The 16,617-nt window shown below is 60.5% G+C and overlaps 3 protein-coding genes across 8 annotated transcripts in view; all 3 read left to right on the top strand.

The window, feature by feature from the left end:
- LOC121661495 (actin, cytoplasmic type 5) overlaps window positions 1-10,944 on the top strand; it is a 17,678-nt gene extending 6,734 nt beyond the window's left edge. The window contains exon 3 of the mRNA XM_042021755.1: window positions 10,926-10,944. The gene's annotated coding sequence lies outside the window, so the exon portion shown is untranslated. The remainder of the gene's footprint in view (window positions 1-10,925) is intronic.
- The window catches only part of UBL7 (ubiquitin like 7), a 28,459-nt gene that overhangs the window by 3,590 nt on the left and 8,252 nt on the right, over window positions 1-16,617 (top strand). For 2 of the 5 annotated variants that reach the window (XM_042021749.1, XM_042021748.1), the window contains exons 7-12: window positions 236-369; window positions 553-602; window positions 1,214-1,381; window positions 1,543-1,665; window positions 1,978-2,132; window positions 2,256-2,408. In XM_042021749.1, the coding sequence (XP_041877683.1) occupies window positions 236-369; window positions 553-602; window positions 1,214-1,381; window positions 1,543-1,665; window positions 1,978-2,115 (613 nt within the window). In that variant the 3' untranslated portion in view covers window positions 2,116-2,132; window positions 2,256-2,408. Of the gene's footprint in view, window positions 1-235; window positions 370-552; window positions 603-1,213; window positions 1,382-1,542; window positions 1,666-1,977; window positions 2,133-2,238; window positions 2,409-16,617 lie in introns of those variants that run through there. The other 3 variants (XM_042021750.1, XM_042021751.1, XM_042021752.1) reach the window with 3 other exon arrangements.
- SEMA7A (semaphorin 7A (John Milton Hagen blood group)) overlaps window positions 11,173-16,617 on the top strand; it is a 23,305-nt gene continuing 17,860 nt past the window's right edge. Inside the window, exon 1 of one of the 2 annotated variants that reach the window (XM_042021743.1) lies at window positions 11,173-11,386. In XM_042021743.1, the coding sequence (XP_041877677.1) occupies window positions 11,272-11,386 (115 nt within the window). In that variant the 5' untranslated portion in view covers window positions 11,173-11,271. The remainder of the gene's footprint in view (window positions 11,387-16,617) is intronic. The other variant, XM_042021744.1, reaches the window with a different exon arrangement.

The following is a 16,617-nucleotide window of genomic DNA, read 5'->3' as shown; positions in this document are numbered from 1 at the left end:
GGCTCCAGAAGGATCCCTGGTGACCCAAGGAAAGGTCCAACATGGGCTCCAGAAGGATCCCTGGTGACCCAAGGCAAGGTCCAGCCTGGCTCCAGAAGGATCCCTGGCTGCCTGGAGGAGTTAGTGCCGGGCAGCCAGCAGCCCGGTGCCAGTGGGGTGGCAGTGCCCCGACTCTCTCAGGGCTGCTTTCTGGGTTCCCCTGCACACAACTCACCCGTGCCCCGTTTGTGCCCAGGCTGATCCCGGCTCACCCTGCCCTGGTGAACGCCATCGTCCTGGTGCTGCACTCGGTGGCGGGCAGCACCCCCCTGCCAGCCCCAGACACGTCCTCGCGGGCCATGGCCTCGGGCTCCTACCGGGACATGCCAGGTACGTGGGGACCTGCAGGACCTGCAGCTCGCTCAGGGAACCCCAAATGGCTGGGCTGGAAGGAGAACTCGGTGCTGAGGCCTCTTGTCCTGCCTGCTCAGCCAGAAATTCCGCAGGATTCTCACATCTGGTTCCCATTTCCTGCCCGTTTGCCACATCCTTTTATTCCCCTTTCTGCTGCAGGTGGCTTTCTCTTTGAGGGGCTCTCTGATGATGAAGATGATTTCCACCAGGTAAGCAGCCAGCTTGGCTGGAGCACCTCTTTGGAGCTTGCAATCTGTAGCCCTGAGACTCGCAGGCTTTTCCCTTCCCGTCTGGTGAACAGCACGAGCTGCTCTGGCTCCCCAGGGGGACATGGAGACAAACATATTGATCCTAGCTGCTTCCATGCTGCTCAGGAGAGGGTTTTCCTCAGTGCTGAGCACACAACAGGAAAATGGAACAGAGGAAACGCCCTCATAGCCAAATTGTGCCTGGGTGAGGGTGGAACGTGGGAATGTTGATCCTTGCCCTTCTGCAATCTTCCTCTCCATAGGACAAAGGGTTCTGTGAGAAAAACTGGATATTTGGGTCAAAAAAGTGCCTGTTGACAGGGAATTGTTCCGTTACAGGCTAGTAACACTCTGGTTTGAGGCTGATGGATGGTAGATTGAAAGGTTTCCTGCTGGTTTCCACAGCTGACTTTGTGGAAAGAGCACATCCCGCTCTGGCATGTTTGTCTTTCACAAGTTCCACACTTGGGAGTTTTGGGTTTTGTAGGACAGGGATCCGTGCGAAGGAGCCCGGTTTGACTGGGACACAAACACCAACCTCACAGCTGCTGCTTTTCTGTCCCTCCATGCAGAGCACGAGGTCCACCCCTTCCAGCAGCACGTCCGGCTCCCGCCCGGCCTCGCTGGGCTACGCGGGGGCTGCGGGGCCCCGGCCCATCACCCAGAGCGAGCTGGCCACCGCCCTGGCCCTGGCCAGCACCCCCGAGAGCAGCTCCCACACCCCCACACCGGGCACCCAGGTAACAGCCAGCACCAGTCCTGCTCGGGGCTGGGCACCTGGGGTTCATTCCCTCATGGAGGAGCTCCCTCCCGTACGGGATTGAGGCTGGGGGATGCTGCAGGTGCTGGTTCCTGAAGTCAGCAATTCCTGGAATTCTCCTGATCCATGACCTCCTCCTAGGGCCACTCCTCCGGGACGTCCCCGATGTCATCCAGTGTCCAGTCGGGGACACCCATCACCAACGACCTGTTCAGCCAGGCCCTCCAACACGCCCTGCAGGCCTCAGGGCAGCCCAGCCTCCAGGTCAGTATCAGAGCCCCTGGAGCCCCGTATACCACTGGCACAGGGTGGAGGTGGCTCTCCAGCTGCCTGCTGTGGCAGGACATGAGCGTGGAAGGGACATCACAGACACTGCAGAAGTGCTGGGTGGAACTGGGATGGAGGGCTGGTGGTTTTGGGGACTCGGCAGCCTCACCCTGAGCCTTCAGGAGCTGTTTGCACGCAGCAGCGTGGCTGGAGCTGGCTGAGGTGGGCGAGTGGGCAGTGGGGAAGGCTGCTGGTTTTCCTGCTTGGATTCTCACATCCCCCTGAACTTCCCCTCCCTGCCGTGAGCAGAGCCAGTGGCAGCCCCAGCTGCAGCAGCTGCGAGACATGGGGATACACGACGACGAGCTGAGCCTGCGGGCCCTGCAGGCCACCGGAGGGGACATCCAGGCTGCCCTGGAGCTCATCTTTGCTGGGGGGGCCCCCTAAATCTTCCTGCTGGACTGGTGAGTAGCGCTGAGGCAGCAGCTGTGCCATCCCTCAGGCTGGTTCTGTGCAGGGGGATGCTCCTTTCCTTGCTGCACTGGGGGCAGCTCCAGACCCTCTCTGCAGCCTCCTCCGTCTGCCAGCAGGGACGAGGCCTCAGGACTTGTCCAGCACGGTGTTGGAGAGATGTGGCCCCTCCGGTTCTGCAGCTTTGGCCTGTCACCGCATCCTTGCCCTGTGGTTTCACTGGTGGCCCTCCCTGTGCTCCCCCTGCATTAAATGGACCGTGTTCAGTGCCCTGCCTGCTGTGTGGGTTGTGCTCCGTCCCGGGCTGCGTTCCAGCTCCCCGAGGCCACCGCGGCGGGAAGGGGACTGGAACTGCAGGAGAAGCTCTGTCTTTGTGGGAGGCGCTGGTTTCAGCAGCGGGCACTGCCCTGCCAGCTGACAGGGATGAGGGCACGGCTACCACGAGGTGACAGTGACAAAGAAATGACAAGGGCTGAGCGTGAGCTGGAGAAGTGCCCCTGACACAGCCCGGTCTGGCTGCAGCCAGTGCTTTCCAGTGCCCTCTAATCCCAGGTGCCACCAGCTGCCCAGGGCCCGGGCTGCAAAGCCAATTAAAGGCATTTGCCTGTAATTGCAGTCAGTGGGAGCTGAGACAAGCCAGGCCTGGAGCTGGGCCTGGCATCGCTGCGATTGCAGCGCTGGGATTAACGAGGCATGAAAACGGGAGCAGGTTCTCCTCAGATGCCTCCGAGCAGAGAACGCTCTCCTGCTTCACCTCCGGGCTGCCTGTGCTGCCCTCTAATTCCTCTGCAAGCTCTGTGATCCTCACTGATACCGTCTCGGTATCACCCAGCAAATGCAGGATTGTTCTCTCGGGGAGCCCTGCACTGATAGGCTTTAATCCTGTCGAGAGGAGAGAGGATTAATGCCCGAGGGAGGGAGGGAGGGAGGGGCTGTTTTTGTGCAGATAAGATGTGATGGACATCAATGGCCTTCCTGCCGCCCTGCCAGGCCCCTGCCCTCGGCACGCACTCGCAGCTCGGTGGATTTTACGTGTAACAAAACCGATTAATCCCTTCCCCTCCCCGGAGCCCTGGCTGCTGGCTCTGCAGGGGCAGGAGAGAGCATATGCACGGCATCCTCCCTCCCTTCCCCGCGAGGGGAGGCAGCCCTGCTGCCAGCCCCCAGTCCTCCCGGGATAACTGCGGATTAGCCGGCTCGCAGATGTTCCTGCCCAAAGCTGGGAAGCGTTTGCAGGCTCTCCTGGAGCTGCTCTAGGACTGCTTTGCCTTCCTGTACCGCCTTAATTCTCAATTTAGGGCTCGTTGCTGTCCCAAAATGGTGTTTTTCGTGTCGCTCCTGGGATATTTGATCCCCCCGTTGACCTGCGTTTGGGTACGAAGCCATTTTTGCTGCTATTTCTGCTTCCCCACGCCCCCAGAGAGCTGAGAACTGCCTGGATTTTTGGGCTGGAAGTGACTTTTCCCCGATTCCTTTCCCAAATGGCAGGGCTTGGCTGGGAGCAGCGTCTCAGGCATGTTCCCTGGCTGCACTGGCTGCAGCAGAGGAGAAGTTGGCAGCGCTGCCGCTCACGACGCGGGCGCCGCTCGCTTCCCTCGCCCGGCAGAGACGTGCTCAGGCACAGGGAGAGCTGCAGGGAGGGGGAGAGGCTCCGCTGCCTCCTGCACGGCTTGGGGGGGGACGGGAGCTCTGCTGCAGCAGCTCCTGCAGGAGAGGGGGAGCTCAGAGGGAGCTGGGAGCGGCTCTGCAGCCGCCAGGTGAGCGCTGCCTGCCTCCCGCCCGCCCCAGAGCCGCACGCTCCCGCTGCCAGGCTCGCACGGAAGCGGTGCTGGCACACGGAGGTGATGCCCGCGGGGCTTTGCAAGGGCAGGGAGCAGCAGAACGAAGGCTTTGAAGTACAGGATGAGGATGGATATCAGGGAGGAATTGTTCCCTGTGAGGGTGGGGAGGCCCTGGCACAGGGTGCCCGGAGAAGCTGTGGCTGCCCCTGGATCCCTGGGCTGGACACTGGTGTGGTGGGAGGTGGGATGGGATGGCTTTAAGGTCCCTGTCACCAACTGTGAGTGGCTGAACAGGACACAGCAGGAGCAAACTGATGCCTGCTCCTTGTGCTCCACCCCTGGTGCCTCTGCCCTGGTACCTTCCCCTCCTCCTGCCCCACCCGTGGTTCTTCCTCCCAGCGTGGAGCAGAGTGAGTGGATCTGCTCTGGCTGCGTCTCAGTTTATCCCTCTCCCACCCCTGTGCCCGTGCTCTGGCCGCCAGCCCAGCATCCACGGCCTGAGGCTTTACTGGGAGCAGACTGGGAAGCGCTGGCTGACCCCGCAAGAGGGAGGAGGTCAGGCTGCAGTTCCCCAGCGTAAGCAGGGACCTTCTGTTTCTGACATCAAAGAGCAGCTCCTGGTTCAGCTGCCTCGTGGCCTCAGCGGGGCTGCCCGGGGAAGCAGGGACAGCGGGTGTTTGCAGCAGCATGGATGGGAGCAGCTGCTTTTCCTCCCGTGTTTTCCATAATCCTGTTATTCATCCCGGTGCTTGACCCTCGCTGGACACCTGGAGGGGGTGGGGCTTTGGCTGGGCTCTGCACCATGTGTGCTCTGCTTTCCTGGAGGCCTTTTTCTCCTCATCTCCCTCATTTTGGGCTGATTTGTCTCTGTGAGGAGCAGAGGGGTGTTGGGGGGGCGTTAATTTTCCAGCAAAAAGGTGGAATAGAGACAGAGTGGAATCTCCCAGGTGGCTTCTGCAGTGCCTCACCCACGTCCCCCTTCCTCTGCCATTCCCTGTGGGAAGGGAGCCCGAGCGATGGGAGCCATTCCCTGTTCCCGTGCAGATCCCTGCTGGTGGGGTGTGGCTGCCCTCCTGCAGCAGAGCCGAGTTTCACCCCTTCAGCCTTGCTTTCTGAGGTCACAGGACTCAGGCTGGACAGATTTCCATGGAAATAACGTTTGTTCCTTGCTCCCCCAGCCACACAGCTCTGAGGATTCCCAGTCTGTCCCCCTCTCACCCTGGGGCTCCACACCTCGGCCCCCCCAGCTCCTCCCTGGTACATGAATCCCAGAAAACTGGTGAAGGTGACTTTGCCCGGTGCTCCAGGATTTGCTTGGGCAGCCTGGCAGGTACATCCAGCAGGAACAGCAGCAGGAATTTGTCTGGCACAGCCTTTGCCCATCAACTTTCTTTCCGTGCAGAGGACTCGGTGGTTTCCTGGCTGCTCCCAGCTTTGTCCTTGTAGGAAAGGCCAAAACACACCAAAAATGGGAGTTTTTCTTCCTTTTCCAGCTCTGTGCTGGTTCGGTGAGCTGAGGGGTCTCGGGGAGGGGACAGGCTGTGGGAAAGGGCAGGATAAGAGGGGGACAGAGGTGTTCTTGGCAATGATGACATTTTGATGTTACTCTTTCTGATTCTGGGCCAGCTGATGAGGTGAGAGCCCAGAGGCAGGGCAGGTGACACGGTGCAGCTTCCCCGTGAGCCGTGTCCTGTGGGCTTTGGTCCCTTTCCTGACGTGAATCACCGTTTTCCTGTTGGAAGTGACAAAAAAGGAGCTCTGATTTCAGCCCTCAAAGCACCTTTTAAGGTTACAGAGTTGAGAGCCCACGTGAGGCACAATAAAAACCAGGGTGGTTTTAAGGCAACTGTTTTAATTTGGTGAAAGCAAAAATGGACTGCAAATGTCACCCTGTGAGAATACTCCTATTTCCTTATGTTCCCTTTTATATTTATAGTGTTCCAATATCCATAAATGTGTCCCAAAATCCCTTTGAGAGGGATTTTTTCCCCCCCCTCTATCTCTGAAGTAAATGCCTCGCTGATTTAAGAGCGGCAGTTCAGCAGCGATGAATTAATTCAGGTGTTGAGTTTGAGCTGTGGAGTTCCACTCCAGGAGCCATAAAAGCATCAGAAGGGAGCCAGAGTTCCTTGTTTTCCTGCAATGGCCCAGAACAGAGACTGGAGCAAAACTTTGGAGCAGGGTGAGCAGAGAAAACCCCACTTCTAAGAGATTTTCCAGCATCTGCCTGAGGTTTGGGGACTTTTAGGGCTGGGTGTGGGGCGTTGGGAACAGACCCCACACAACGTTTCCCCTTTGGACAGGTAAAGCTGTGGCCTCTGGGTCACCCCGGGAGTCCTGGGCAGTGGCCCCATGTAGGTCCCAAGGCTGCCCAGCAGCTGGAAGGAGGAGCTGCGGCACTTCCTGGGTCCCAGGAAAGCTTCGAGGGTTCCTTTTGGGGTGCCTGTGGCCACTGGGGCAGCCAGAGGTGACAAGGACAGCCAGGAAGAGCGTTGTCGCTGATGTCGCTGGAGCTGAGGCAGCCCCGCACGCTCCAGAGCCGTTCCCCCCGTGCTGCCGCGCTTGTTCGCTGTTCTGCATCCCCTCCCGGGCTTGAGCTGGCTGCCATTAAACGCTCTGACCCCCGAGGATTCTCAGTTACACATCATTTAATCATCCCCAGCTCCTGCCAGCTGCTGTCTGCTCGGGCAGGTTCACAGCCACCGCTCTCCCCCCGCCCTGACCCTCATTCCTGTTTTCCTCTCCCACCCCGCTGCAATCCCGGTCCCAAACGGGCCCTGTGGGGCCGGGCTGGCCCCGCAGGCACCGGGAAGCAGCTGACGGGCAGCACCGGGAAAGGCAGATGGGACGCAGGAGGAAAGGGGAGCTCTTCCCTGCCCAGCCCAGTGGGAAAATGGGGCTCAGCACATGGCGACATCCTGCTGGGATGAGATGGAGAGCTCCCAGGGAACGGCCCGTGCCCGTGCTGCCGAGCCCGGTGTCACCAGGCTCAGAGGCGCTGCAGCCACCGGGCCCGGGGTGGCTCCCAGGAGTCGCGCTGGGAAGGAGGAGCAGGACGAGGCCCTTCTTGCCCTGTCTCTCCCTTCCTGGCGAGACAGATAACGCTGCTGGAAGCACTGGAGTGCTCCAAGGTCAGCTGGGAAGGAGCTGACTTTTCCTGAGCGGCCTCCGCTCGGGTTGATGAGCGCTGGTCAGCTTGGAGAGGGCTCTGGCACTTTTCCCAGCAGCTTCTTGGGAGCCAGGTGCGTTTGTTTGGATTCCCTGCAGGAAAATGCGGGCTGGAATTCCAGCTGCTCTTAAGGCAGGCAGATTGCAGAGGGGTTAGACCTTAACCAGGTGCTTGCAGGAGGACTCTGTGGCTCTGGTGGGGCTGCTGAAGGGGGGGTACTAGCTTCATTAGGGGATGGACCCCCCCTGGGGCCTTGCAGAGCTGCTGGCAGATGTGGGATTCCCCTTTTGGAGAGGCTGACATGTGGCTGTAGCCGCAGGAGAGCGCTTTGGAATGCTGCCCTGAAATCCAGGCCCTGGTAGGGGGCAGAGGGGCAGCCAGGGAAAGAAGGACAGTCTGACCTGCTGGAACCTGGCAGGGAGATGCAGCTGCCAGTGCAGCTCTCATGGTGGGAGTGTGGCTGAGCAAAGCCCCCGTTTTTGTTCTTTTTGTTGTTCTAACCCTATTTCCATCAGGTGAGACTCTGCACTGGGTTTTTATTGACTCTGCCTGAAGCCTTTGGCTCCCCTGCCCCACCAGTGAGTCCCCTCTGAGCCCCCCCAGGCATGTCACACCTTCAGGTGACGCTGCCGAGGGGGTTTGGTGCCCAGGGTGGGCTGTGGCTGCGGCCAGGGCAGCTGAGGCTGTGGCCAGTCCTCAGGCAGGACGTGTGACCAGTGAACCGCGGTGTGAGCCTGCTCTGGGCGAGCCCCTGGGTTTTCCTCAGGGGCACAGGACCCAGGGGAGTCCCAGGCTGGGGTTTTGCGCTGATCTCAAAATCACCGAGTGCAAATCAGCTCGGTCACAAGGTTCCTCCTGGCCAAATCTGCTGGGAAATCTCATCTGAGGGGCACATGGCTCCTCCACCCATTTCTTGAGAGGTTTGCAAAGCCCTGGGGGTGGCAGTGAGCACTTTTGGGTGCCTTTAGCGGCACTTGTGCTGTGCTGTCCTTCGGCAGAACCGAGGGGGGAAGTTGTGGCAGCTGATGAGAGCCCCCAGACTCAATCCAGCTTGAAGAGGAGAGCTGGGAAGTCCCCAAACTCCGCAGGGCTGTGGCCTTGGGGGGGGGTTGGTTGAGGTTTTTTTGGTAGCTGCCTGCCGGGAACGCGAGCTGGGGGCAGAATTTGGGTGTGGAAGCAGAAAATGCAGCAGCTGATAAATGATCTGCTCTGCTTGCTTCCCTCCTCACTCTGTCAGCTGGGGAATGAAGGGCCTGTCAGCACCAAGAGGAGCTGTGAGGGGAATTTCACTGATTCCCACTCCAAACCCAGCCTTATCAGTCGGCTCATTCCCAAAACGCAGCGGGTGAGGAACGGGAGCTCCGAGCTTCCAAAAGTTGTGTCCCAGCCTCCCGGGCCATCCAGCCCTCCTGCAGGTTTAGCACAGGATTTTCCAGCTCTGGGCTAAACCGTGCAGCATCCCAATCTTGTCTGGGAAGGGATGGTGGCAAAATGCATGGAGAGCATCCCCAGGCTCTGTGGGGTTCGCAGTGTCCCCCTGGGTGGCAGTGGCTGAGCGTCGCAGCTGCTTCGTGATGCCTCAGCAGAGGAAAGGTCTTGCCTGGCTTAGGGCTCAGATTTGTCTTGTGATGCCTTTTTTTCCTGTGGAAGATCTGCCTGTGTCGGTGCTTCCAAGGGTCACATTCCTGGCTGAGGGAAGGTAACAGATCTGTTTTTGTGGATAACATCACCACGCGCCTGCTCGGGTGCCAAGTGCAATCTGAGCTCTCGTGGTAGCTGGGTTGCCTGGGCCACAAACATTCAGTCTGTGATGAATAAAACTGTTCCTCTTTGGGGAAAAATCTGTGCTTCATGCTTCTGACAAGATTCCTGGGGGAGGCTGCCTCCTGATCCGTGCTGGAAGCGAGGCGCATGATCTGGGAGAAAGCTGCTCACGAGTTGCACTGGGGAAGTTCTGATCCCGGCGTGGAGCAGACGGAATTTTCTGCAGGAGGGGGCTGAGCTGGTGCCTGGAATCTGATGGCGTGTGGTCCTGAGTGAACAAACTGTCTCCCCAAGCGCCTTCCCCGCTTTGGGAAGCGTGTCCTCTGTGCCTGGAGGTGTCCAACACCTCCTGCAACCCGGGCCAGGGCTGGAACAACCTGGGAATCGGCTGTGGGGAGCCGTGCAGCCCGGGAGGTTTGGGTTTTCCTGTGGGTTGTGCTCTCCACGTCCTGCCCCTCGGCTGGGATGGCATTCCCAGGCAGTGATCTCATGGTTGTGGGAGCCAGGTTCAGCCCTGGCTGATCTCAGGTCGCTGCCCCTGTGGGGTGAGGAGGGGACCCTGAGGGGAGCTGTAGCTCCTGGAGAGGGTGGAGACCTTCGGCTGTGAGCTCAGTTTTGATGAAGACTCTTCACTCCCCAGCGTTGTGGGTGGGATGCTCCCACGCACTCCCTGTTCCTGACACAGGGCAGGCTCCCATCGGATTTTAGGGAGGAATCCTTCCCTGTGAGGCTGGCACGGGGTGCCCAGAGCAGCTGTGGCTGCCCCTGGAAGTGTCCAAGGCCAGGCTGGATGGGCTTGGAGCAACCTGGGATGGTGGAAGGTGTGTCAGAAATAAAATGGACTCTAAGGTCCCAACCCAAACCATTCTGGGATCCTAGGAGCACTCCCAAAGTCCTGAGGGAGCTTGAGGCTAAATTTTATTCACAGGAACACTGGATTTCACTGCAGGCGGAACAAAAATCCCCATCCTAAGAGCCAAAACCCACGCAGAGCCGCCAGCTGCTGGGCAGGGGCAAGGCAGGGGTGAAAGGACAAAACTCCTTTTGCAGGGGTGTTTTTCAGGAAGAAAACTCCTTTTTTTTTCCCTGCTGGAAACCGAGCGCTAACGAGGCCTGGCACCTTGGGGAGGAGGTAGGGAAATGCAGCTCCCCCTGGGCCACTTCGGGGCGAGCACAGAGCGCTTCAGGGCTGGCCATCACCACGGCCAGAGGTGAGAGAGCAGAGTGCGTGTGTGTCTTCCCCCTGTAAATTACCCCGCCAAAGAGAAAGATGAACCCACACACACGAAGAGGCGCCGGGAAATCCCTGTGGCTCCTTAAAATTCACCATTAGCCAGCTCATTAAGGTTTTTCTGCTTCCTCCGGAATGCCCCCCCTTGCCCCGCCGCTGTTCATCCCTCCAGGAGCGGAGCACGGCCGGGGCTGAGCTTCAATCCCGACTTTAAAGGGCGCAGCTGCGTCTCATCCCTGCGCGCTCCCGGTGGGCTTCTCCCATTCCGGTCACGTCGCAGCTCGCTCTCCGTGCTCGGAATGCCCCGCTCCTCTCATTAACCAGCGGCACAAAGGCTCCCCGGCCCTTCCCGGCCTCTCCGGGGGGACCTTTGGGAAAAGGAGCTGACTTTCCGAAGGCGGTGCCACACGCGGGGCGTGCTCGGCGTGTCCTTTCGGGGAGCACCCGCGCCACAAAGGGACGGGACGGTCGGGAAGGGCTCACCTCCGGCTCACCTTCATCCCGGCTCCACAGCCACTCCGGGATGTCACTCCCTGCCGCGTGTGGCCGGGAGAAGGGGGGGGGTGTGACAGCGCAGGGAGCCCGTGGTGCCAGCTCCGTGTCCCTAGGAGCGGCCCTTTCCTGTTGGCACACAGGACGCGCTGCAGCCCTGCTGCATCCTGCTCCTCCTGGCAGGGGCTCCCGATCCAGCTGTTCCGCTCCTGATCCAGCTGTTCCGCTCCTGCCGGCGTACCTGGCTCTGGCCCCAGCACAGCCCCTGCCTAACGCCCCCGTCACTGCTCTCTGCCCCTATTCTTAGCCCTATTTCCACTTTCGTTTCACTCATCCCAACCTTTATTTTCCCCTCCCCAGCCCTCGGGGGAAGTTCTTTACAGACCTCAGGCCAGCTGCGGCTTTTCCCAGAGCCCGAGGGGAAACAAAGCCACCAACCCCCGCACCTTCCCCTTGCAGGAGGAGGAGGAGGAAAACCCAAAAAAAGACCAAAAAGCCCCCCGTAAAAGCTGCAGGGACGGAGCGGCGGAGCTCAGGTGTTAATTCGAGTGGCTCGGAGCTCTCTCTATTCTCGATGCAAGACCCGCCCTCTCCCCGCCATTGGCTGCGGCCGGGTGCTCCCAGCCCTTTGTAAGCGGGCAGATGCAGCTGTCAGCCCGCTCGGCTGCTGATCCCGGCTCGCTCCCGGACTAGGAATGGGCTGGAGGAGGTCGCCTGTTGCCCTCCTGCTGGCCCTGTGGCTCGGCCAGCTGGGCACGTGGGCAGCGGGGCGCCCCAAGGTGAACCCCAGGATCATCGCGGCTCCCCAAGGTGAGTCCCGGGCTGTCCCCAAAGGGATGCGGCTGCTCCCTGCGCCGGCTCCTTCCTACCTGGCTCTCGTCCTTTGAGCAGAGTCGGTCTATTTTTATTTCTTTTGTTTCCTCGGGGAGGCTTTTGGCTCTCCTTATACTCAGCTAAAACGCCTGTGGGCTCGGGCTTCTGGCTTTTAATTGGATTTTTAGATTGTTCTTTCCTTTTTTTTATGCTTTAAAAGCGTTTTCCTACGAGCTGGGGACATTAAAGGCTGTCGAACAGCTTTTCCCCCCCCCATCAGCTGGGCGTACTAAAGGCTGTCAAAAACCTCTGAGGCAGCCACAGGACGCATTTCCTAACTTGCAGCTCTCCAGAACGAGAAGTGTATTTACATAGTTAATGTACTTGTTCATCTGCTTTAACTCGCCCTGCTCGCTGCAGATGAGTTTGGTGAGTAAATATTTGCCGAGGACCCCTGGTCTCCGGGAAAATTTACAAACGGCACGTAAGGACTTTGTAACCAGATCGGATCTCCGCAAAGCCGAACAAAGAAATGTTTTCAAGCTCCGAGCCTGCTGTGTCGGCGCTGGTTTTATCCCGTGCTTCCCAAGCTCCGGGATGAATCCCCTCCAGGCTGGCTGGAACAAAGACCCCGTTGGCTTTGGCTGGGCGGGCGGGCCGGGCTCTGCAGCACAAGGGCTCCTCTGTGCTCCTCATTCCCTGGCAACTTCCGAGAACACCCGTTTCCCCCGGCTCGTTCCGTGCCATCTGCTAGCCCTCTGCTGGCATTTGCGGTGCCCTCCCCGGGCAGCGCGGGGGCCGCGGGCCGTGTGCGCGGCTCGGAGGTGGCCTCTGCCTGTCACCTTGTCACACAAAGGGGAGAGGCACCGGCAGGGCAGGGGAGGCTGCTCCGCTATGGCGTCACCGGTGCTGGCTGCAGGCAAATGAAGGGGCTGGGAAAAGGGAGTGGGGCAGGAGCTGCTGCTCCACGGAGATCTCCCCGGGCCCTGCGGTGGAAGTGTCGGGGTTTGGCGTGGCTGGAAATGGGAAGGCAGGGATGGGGTGGCTGGTCCCCCACCTGTGTCCCTGCACAATGCTGTCGGTTTGTCCCTCGCCTGAGTCCGGGTGGCACTGAAGGCTGCCAGCACCTGTCACCGAAACCAATTAGCGTTGGAATGCTCACCTGCTCAGTTTAACTCTGCTCTGCGCTTATCTGCGTCTCTAATTATTCCGGAGAACTCGGCAGGGCCCCAGGCCGAGAGGGATTGCAGTCAGCGAGGGAGGGGAGGGAGCCGTGTCCTATTTATTTAACAGCTCCTTGGTGTAACCTCTACCCTCCCGAAGTAGGTCTGTGCGACAAGGACGAGGGCGGGGACGAGGAGGAGGATGAAGAAACGGCCCGGGGGCTGCTGTGGCTGAGGCGAACTTCCCCATGCTCCGGGCTCCGTGAAAGCTCAGCATGTTCAGCGGGGCCGGCGGGGGCTCAGCACGTGGCCGCTGCAGCTGCAGCCCCGCTCCGAGCCCAGCCCTCGCCGTGCGGGGGGATGGAGCCGCAGGGCTGATCTGCAGCTCGGCCCCCCGTTCCTGGCGGTGGGGGCCGGATGCGGAGCGGCGTTCCGGGCCCGGCGCTGCGTTTGCAGTGGTGCAGGGCTGGCCCTGGGCTCTGCGGGAGCTGGCAGCTCTCCCCTAATTAAATTTCTTCCACGCCACAGCCCCGCACCAGCAGCGGGGGATGCGGCTCGGCAAAGGCACCTCCAGGTGCTGCAGCCCTGAGCAGGTGAGGGCACGGACCCGCGGGGCTGGGCAGAGCCAGGCTCTCCGCAGGAGGGATCCCTCCCTGCCCGCACTAGGAAATCGGGCAAAGCTGCGGCTGCTTTTCCGTATCTCGGCCTCGCTCCCCTCGCCGGCACCGTGCCCTGCGAGTCTGTGACACCAAAAGTCTCGTTCGACTGGTTTGTGGTGGATTCGGCGACACCTGGAGTCTCCCTGGGTTTGCCAGATCCAGGGAGAGTCCTGCCCTCCCTGCAGCTCCCTGAAACACTCCGCTGGTTTGCCCCCCAGTTCCCAGTAAGAAATAGGGGAGGGGACGTGGTAAACTGGGACTAAATGTCCGCAGGCTGAGGTGGCACAAGCCTGAGCTCAGGCCTGCAGACAAAGGAGCACCGTGGGCCTGTCTCGGTGCTCCTGGGTTAGTAATTCCCATCGCTTTGGAGCACAGTGTTCCGCAGCTCCATGGCCCCTGGGGCTCTCCCAGCAGCCGGCACAGGTGGCCAGCTCCGGGCCCTGCGGGCAAGCGGTCACTGCCGAGCACTCCTGACTCTGCAGGATTCCTTCCTCTCGCGGAGCCCGGGCAAAGGTCAGCTCCACATCACTGCTGGGCTCTCGAGTGCCTCGGGTCATTTTCGCTGGCAGGGCCTTTGCTCCGTTCCCTCTTCAGCTGACCCGGGGCTGTCTCGGGGCCGCTGCCCTTCCCCGTGTCCTCAAGGAGATCCGAACGCCGAGTTCGCTCCTGGCTGAGGCCGGCGGGGCAGGCTGAGCTCAGCAGCCGGGCTGGCGCAGTGCTCCAGCCCCGCACGCCGCGTTCCCACCATCCCTTCCCTCCCCATCCTCCCCTGCCTGCCTGGATTTTCCCAGCGCAGCGCTGACCCGCTGGGCTGTGCTTTGGAAAAGGTGCGGCCGCATCCCACACGGAGCTCTCGCTCCTCGGCACCGATCCCGCGTGTCCCGGGCCCGGGGAGGGTGGCAGCGGGAGGGGACACCGCAGCCCGGCTGTCTCCTGACCGGAAAGTCACCGAGCACGGTGAAAACGCTGAGCGTGGCACGGAGCCTGCGGGCGGGCTGGGGCTGCTGCAGCCCGGGGCCTTCGCGGCTCGGGCTCGGCCGGAGCTGCTGCCACGCTCAGGAATTTGTCCCTGCTCAGCCACACGTGCAGGGATCCAAGGAAAACTCGGATGTTTGCGGGGTAGGATGGGCTCTGGCTGTTTAATTATTCCCAGCTCATTAACAGGTGAGCGGGGAGCCGGAGGGAGCAGGTGCTGGGATAAGCAGCCCCCCGAGGGAACAGGAGGATTGTCCAATCGACGCTTGGCTGCCTCGGAGGTGGGAGCTGGCTCCAGCCTGCCCCGGGATACAGCGAGCCCTTGGAATGGCAGTTCTGGGAACCTGCCTGGGCTGCCTGGAACTGCTCCTGGGCTTTGCTAGGCTTGGCTGCCTCCTTGCCTGGGAAAGCTGTGCCAGCAGGGCTGGGGGGGCTCTGCGGGGAGCTCTCTGTGCCCCGGCGCCGTGGAGCTGTGTCCCTACAGAACCTTCTGGAAAGTGCTCTGGGAGAACTGCAGAGGGGCTTGGGATAAGGGATGGAGGGACAGGACCCAGGGAATGGCTTCCCACTGGCAGAGGGCAGGGATAGATGGGATATTGGGAAGGAATTGTTCCCTGGGAGGGTGGGGAGACCCTGGCACAGGGTGCCCAGAGCAGCTGTGGCTGCCCCTGGATCCCTGGCAGTGCCCAAGGCCAGGCTGGATGGAGCCTGGAGCAACCTGGGATAGTTCAAGGTGTCCCTGCCCATGGCAGGGGGGGAACAATGGGATGAGATGATCTTTAAGGTCCTCATCTCTTCCTGTTGTGGCAAACCAGGGAATTTCGGTGCCAGCAGCAGCTTTTCCTCCTCAGTGACAGCATCTCTGGGTTTTTTGTGGTCCCGGGGTGTGAAACATCTTTGTAGGACACTTTCCCACCAAGCTCTCGGAGCATCACCATTTCCAGGAGAAAGCTGCTCGCTTTCCCAGCAGTGCTATTTTCTCCTTCTCACAGGGTTGGGGGATGCTGGGAGCAGAAAATGTTGGTTGGGAAAAAAAAAAAAGGAGGGAAAAAAAAAAAAGAAAAATACGTTTTGCTGTGCACGGATTGAAAAAGAAGAAAAGCAAACCAAACAAATGGAGTGAATCACAGGCACCTCCTGTTGCAAGAGCACGACACAAAAACAACAGGCAGGGCACGACTGGTGGAAGTTGTGGCTGGAATAGGGAGCCAGATACCAAATCCTGACCAACTTCCCGGCTCTGCACCAGCCAATTTGGGGACGGAACTGCTGAAAATTGGCCTGGGAAAAGGTGTTCTGTGGGTGATGCAGTCAGACTCGGTGCCTTATATGGGACAGACTAAATTTAAACCCGAGTGCTGGAACACAGACTAAATCTAAGCTCGAGCACGAAATAAATCTGAGTGCGGAGTACTTTTAGAAGGAGCTTTTTAAGGGCAATCTCGTACCCAAAGGGCTGGGAGGTGAGCGGGGGAGGGCTTTGCAGCCACCTCCGTCCCGTGGCATGTGGCTATTCCTGGCTGCTCCAAGAACAGAGCTCGTTCCTCCTGTCGGGCACCCTTTTCCTGCCGGTCCCAGCTCCACTCAGAACGCCGCGGGATGTGGGAGCCTCTGCCGTAATTCCGGAGTGGTTTAGGTGTGGGGGGACAGGTTTTGGGTCACAAATCCCGTCCTTAATGACAGCTCTGCTGCTGTCACCTGTCCCCTCCCCGGCCTGAGCCCTGGTCACTGGGTCAGTGCCCCCCTGCAGCGGTGATCCCGTGTCTTGTTATCCCCTGGGGTCAGATATTCCCCTCTCTGGGGTGTGGTGCTGTGGGAGGGAGGGGGCACCGCGAGTTCCAGGAGTCTTGGGAGTTTCCTTGAGGAATTCACGGCCAGTCTGGGCCGGACACCTGCTCTGAGGCTGCTTGCCCAGCCCTGCCCACGGCTTTGCTCGGCTCTTGGAGTTTCGGGAAGTCTGGCCCGAGTGTCTGGTTCCACATTCCCGCCCCTGAGGCTTTCCAAGTCTGGGAAATGCGGAGCTGCAGCCAGGGCTGGACGTGAGGGGAATGGGGATCCTGTGTCCGGCTGCCGGGGGGTCAGCGGGCACGGAGGGGGTGCTGGGGAGCGCTCCGCGGCATTCCCTGGCACAAACCCAAAAGGTCCCAGGGCTGGCACGCACCTGAGGCTCCTGGCAGGTGTGGGAAGCCTCCTGCAGCAGGAGGAGGCTGGGAAGGGCACGGCGGGGCCATTCCCGATCCCACTGGAAGGGCACGGCGGGGCCATCCCCGATCCCACTGGGAAGGGTACGGCGGGGCTGATCCCGATCCCGCTGGGAAGGGCACGGCGGGACTGATCCCGATCCCACCGGGAAGGGCACGGCGGGCCCATCCCCGATCCCGCTGGGAAGGGCACGGCGGGGCCATCCCCGATCCCACTGGAAGGGCACGGC

The sequence above is a fragment of the Corvus kubaryi genome, unplaced genomic scaffold (genome assembly GCF_017639235.1).
Source record: "Corvus kubaryi isolate FWS band 111438036 unplaced genomic scaffold, C.kubaryi_AGA036_p1.0 37172, whole genome shotgun sequence".
In the NCBI taxonomy this organism is placed as follows: Eukaryota; Metazoa; Chordata; class Aves; order Passeriformes; family Corvidae; genus Corvus; species Corvus kubaryi.
This window is presented reverse-complemented; position numbering and strand designations above follow the sequence as displayed.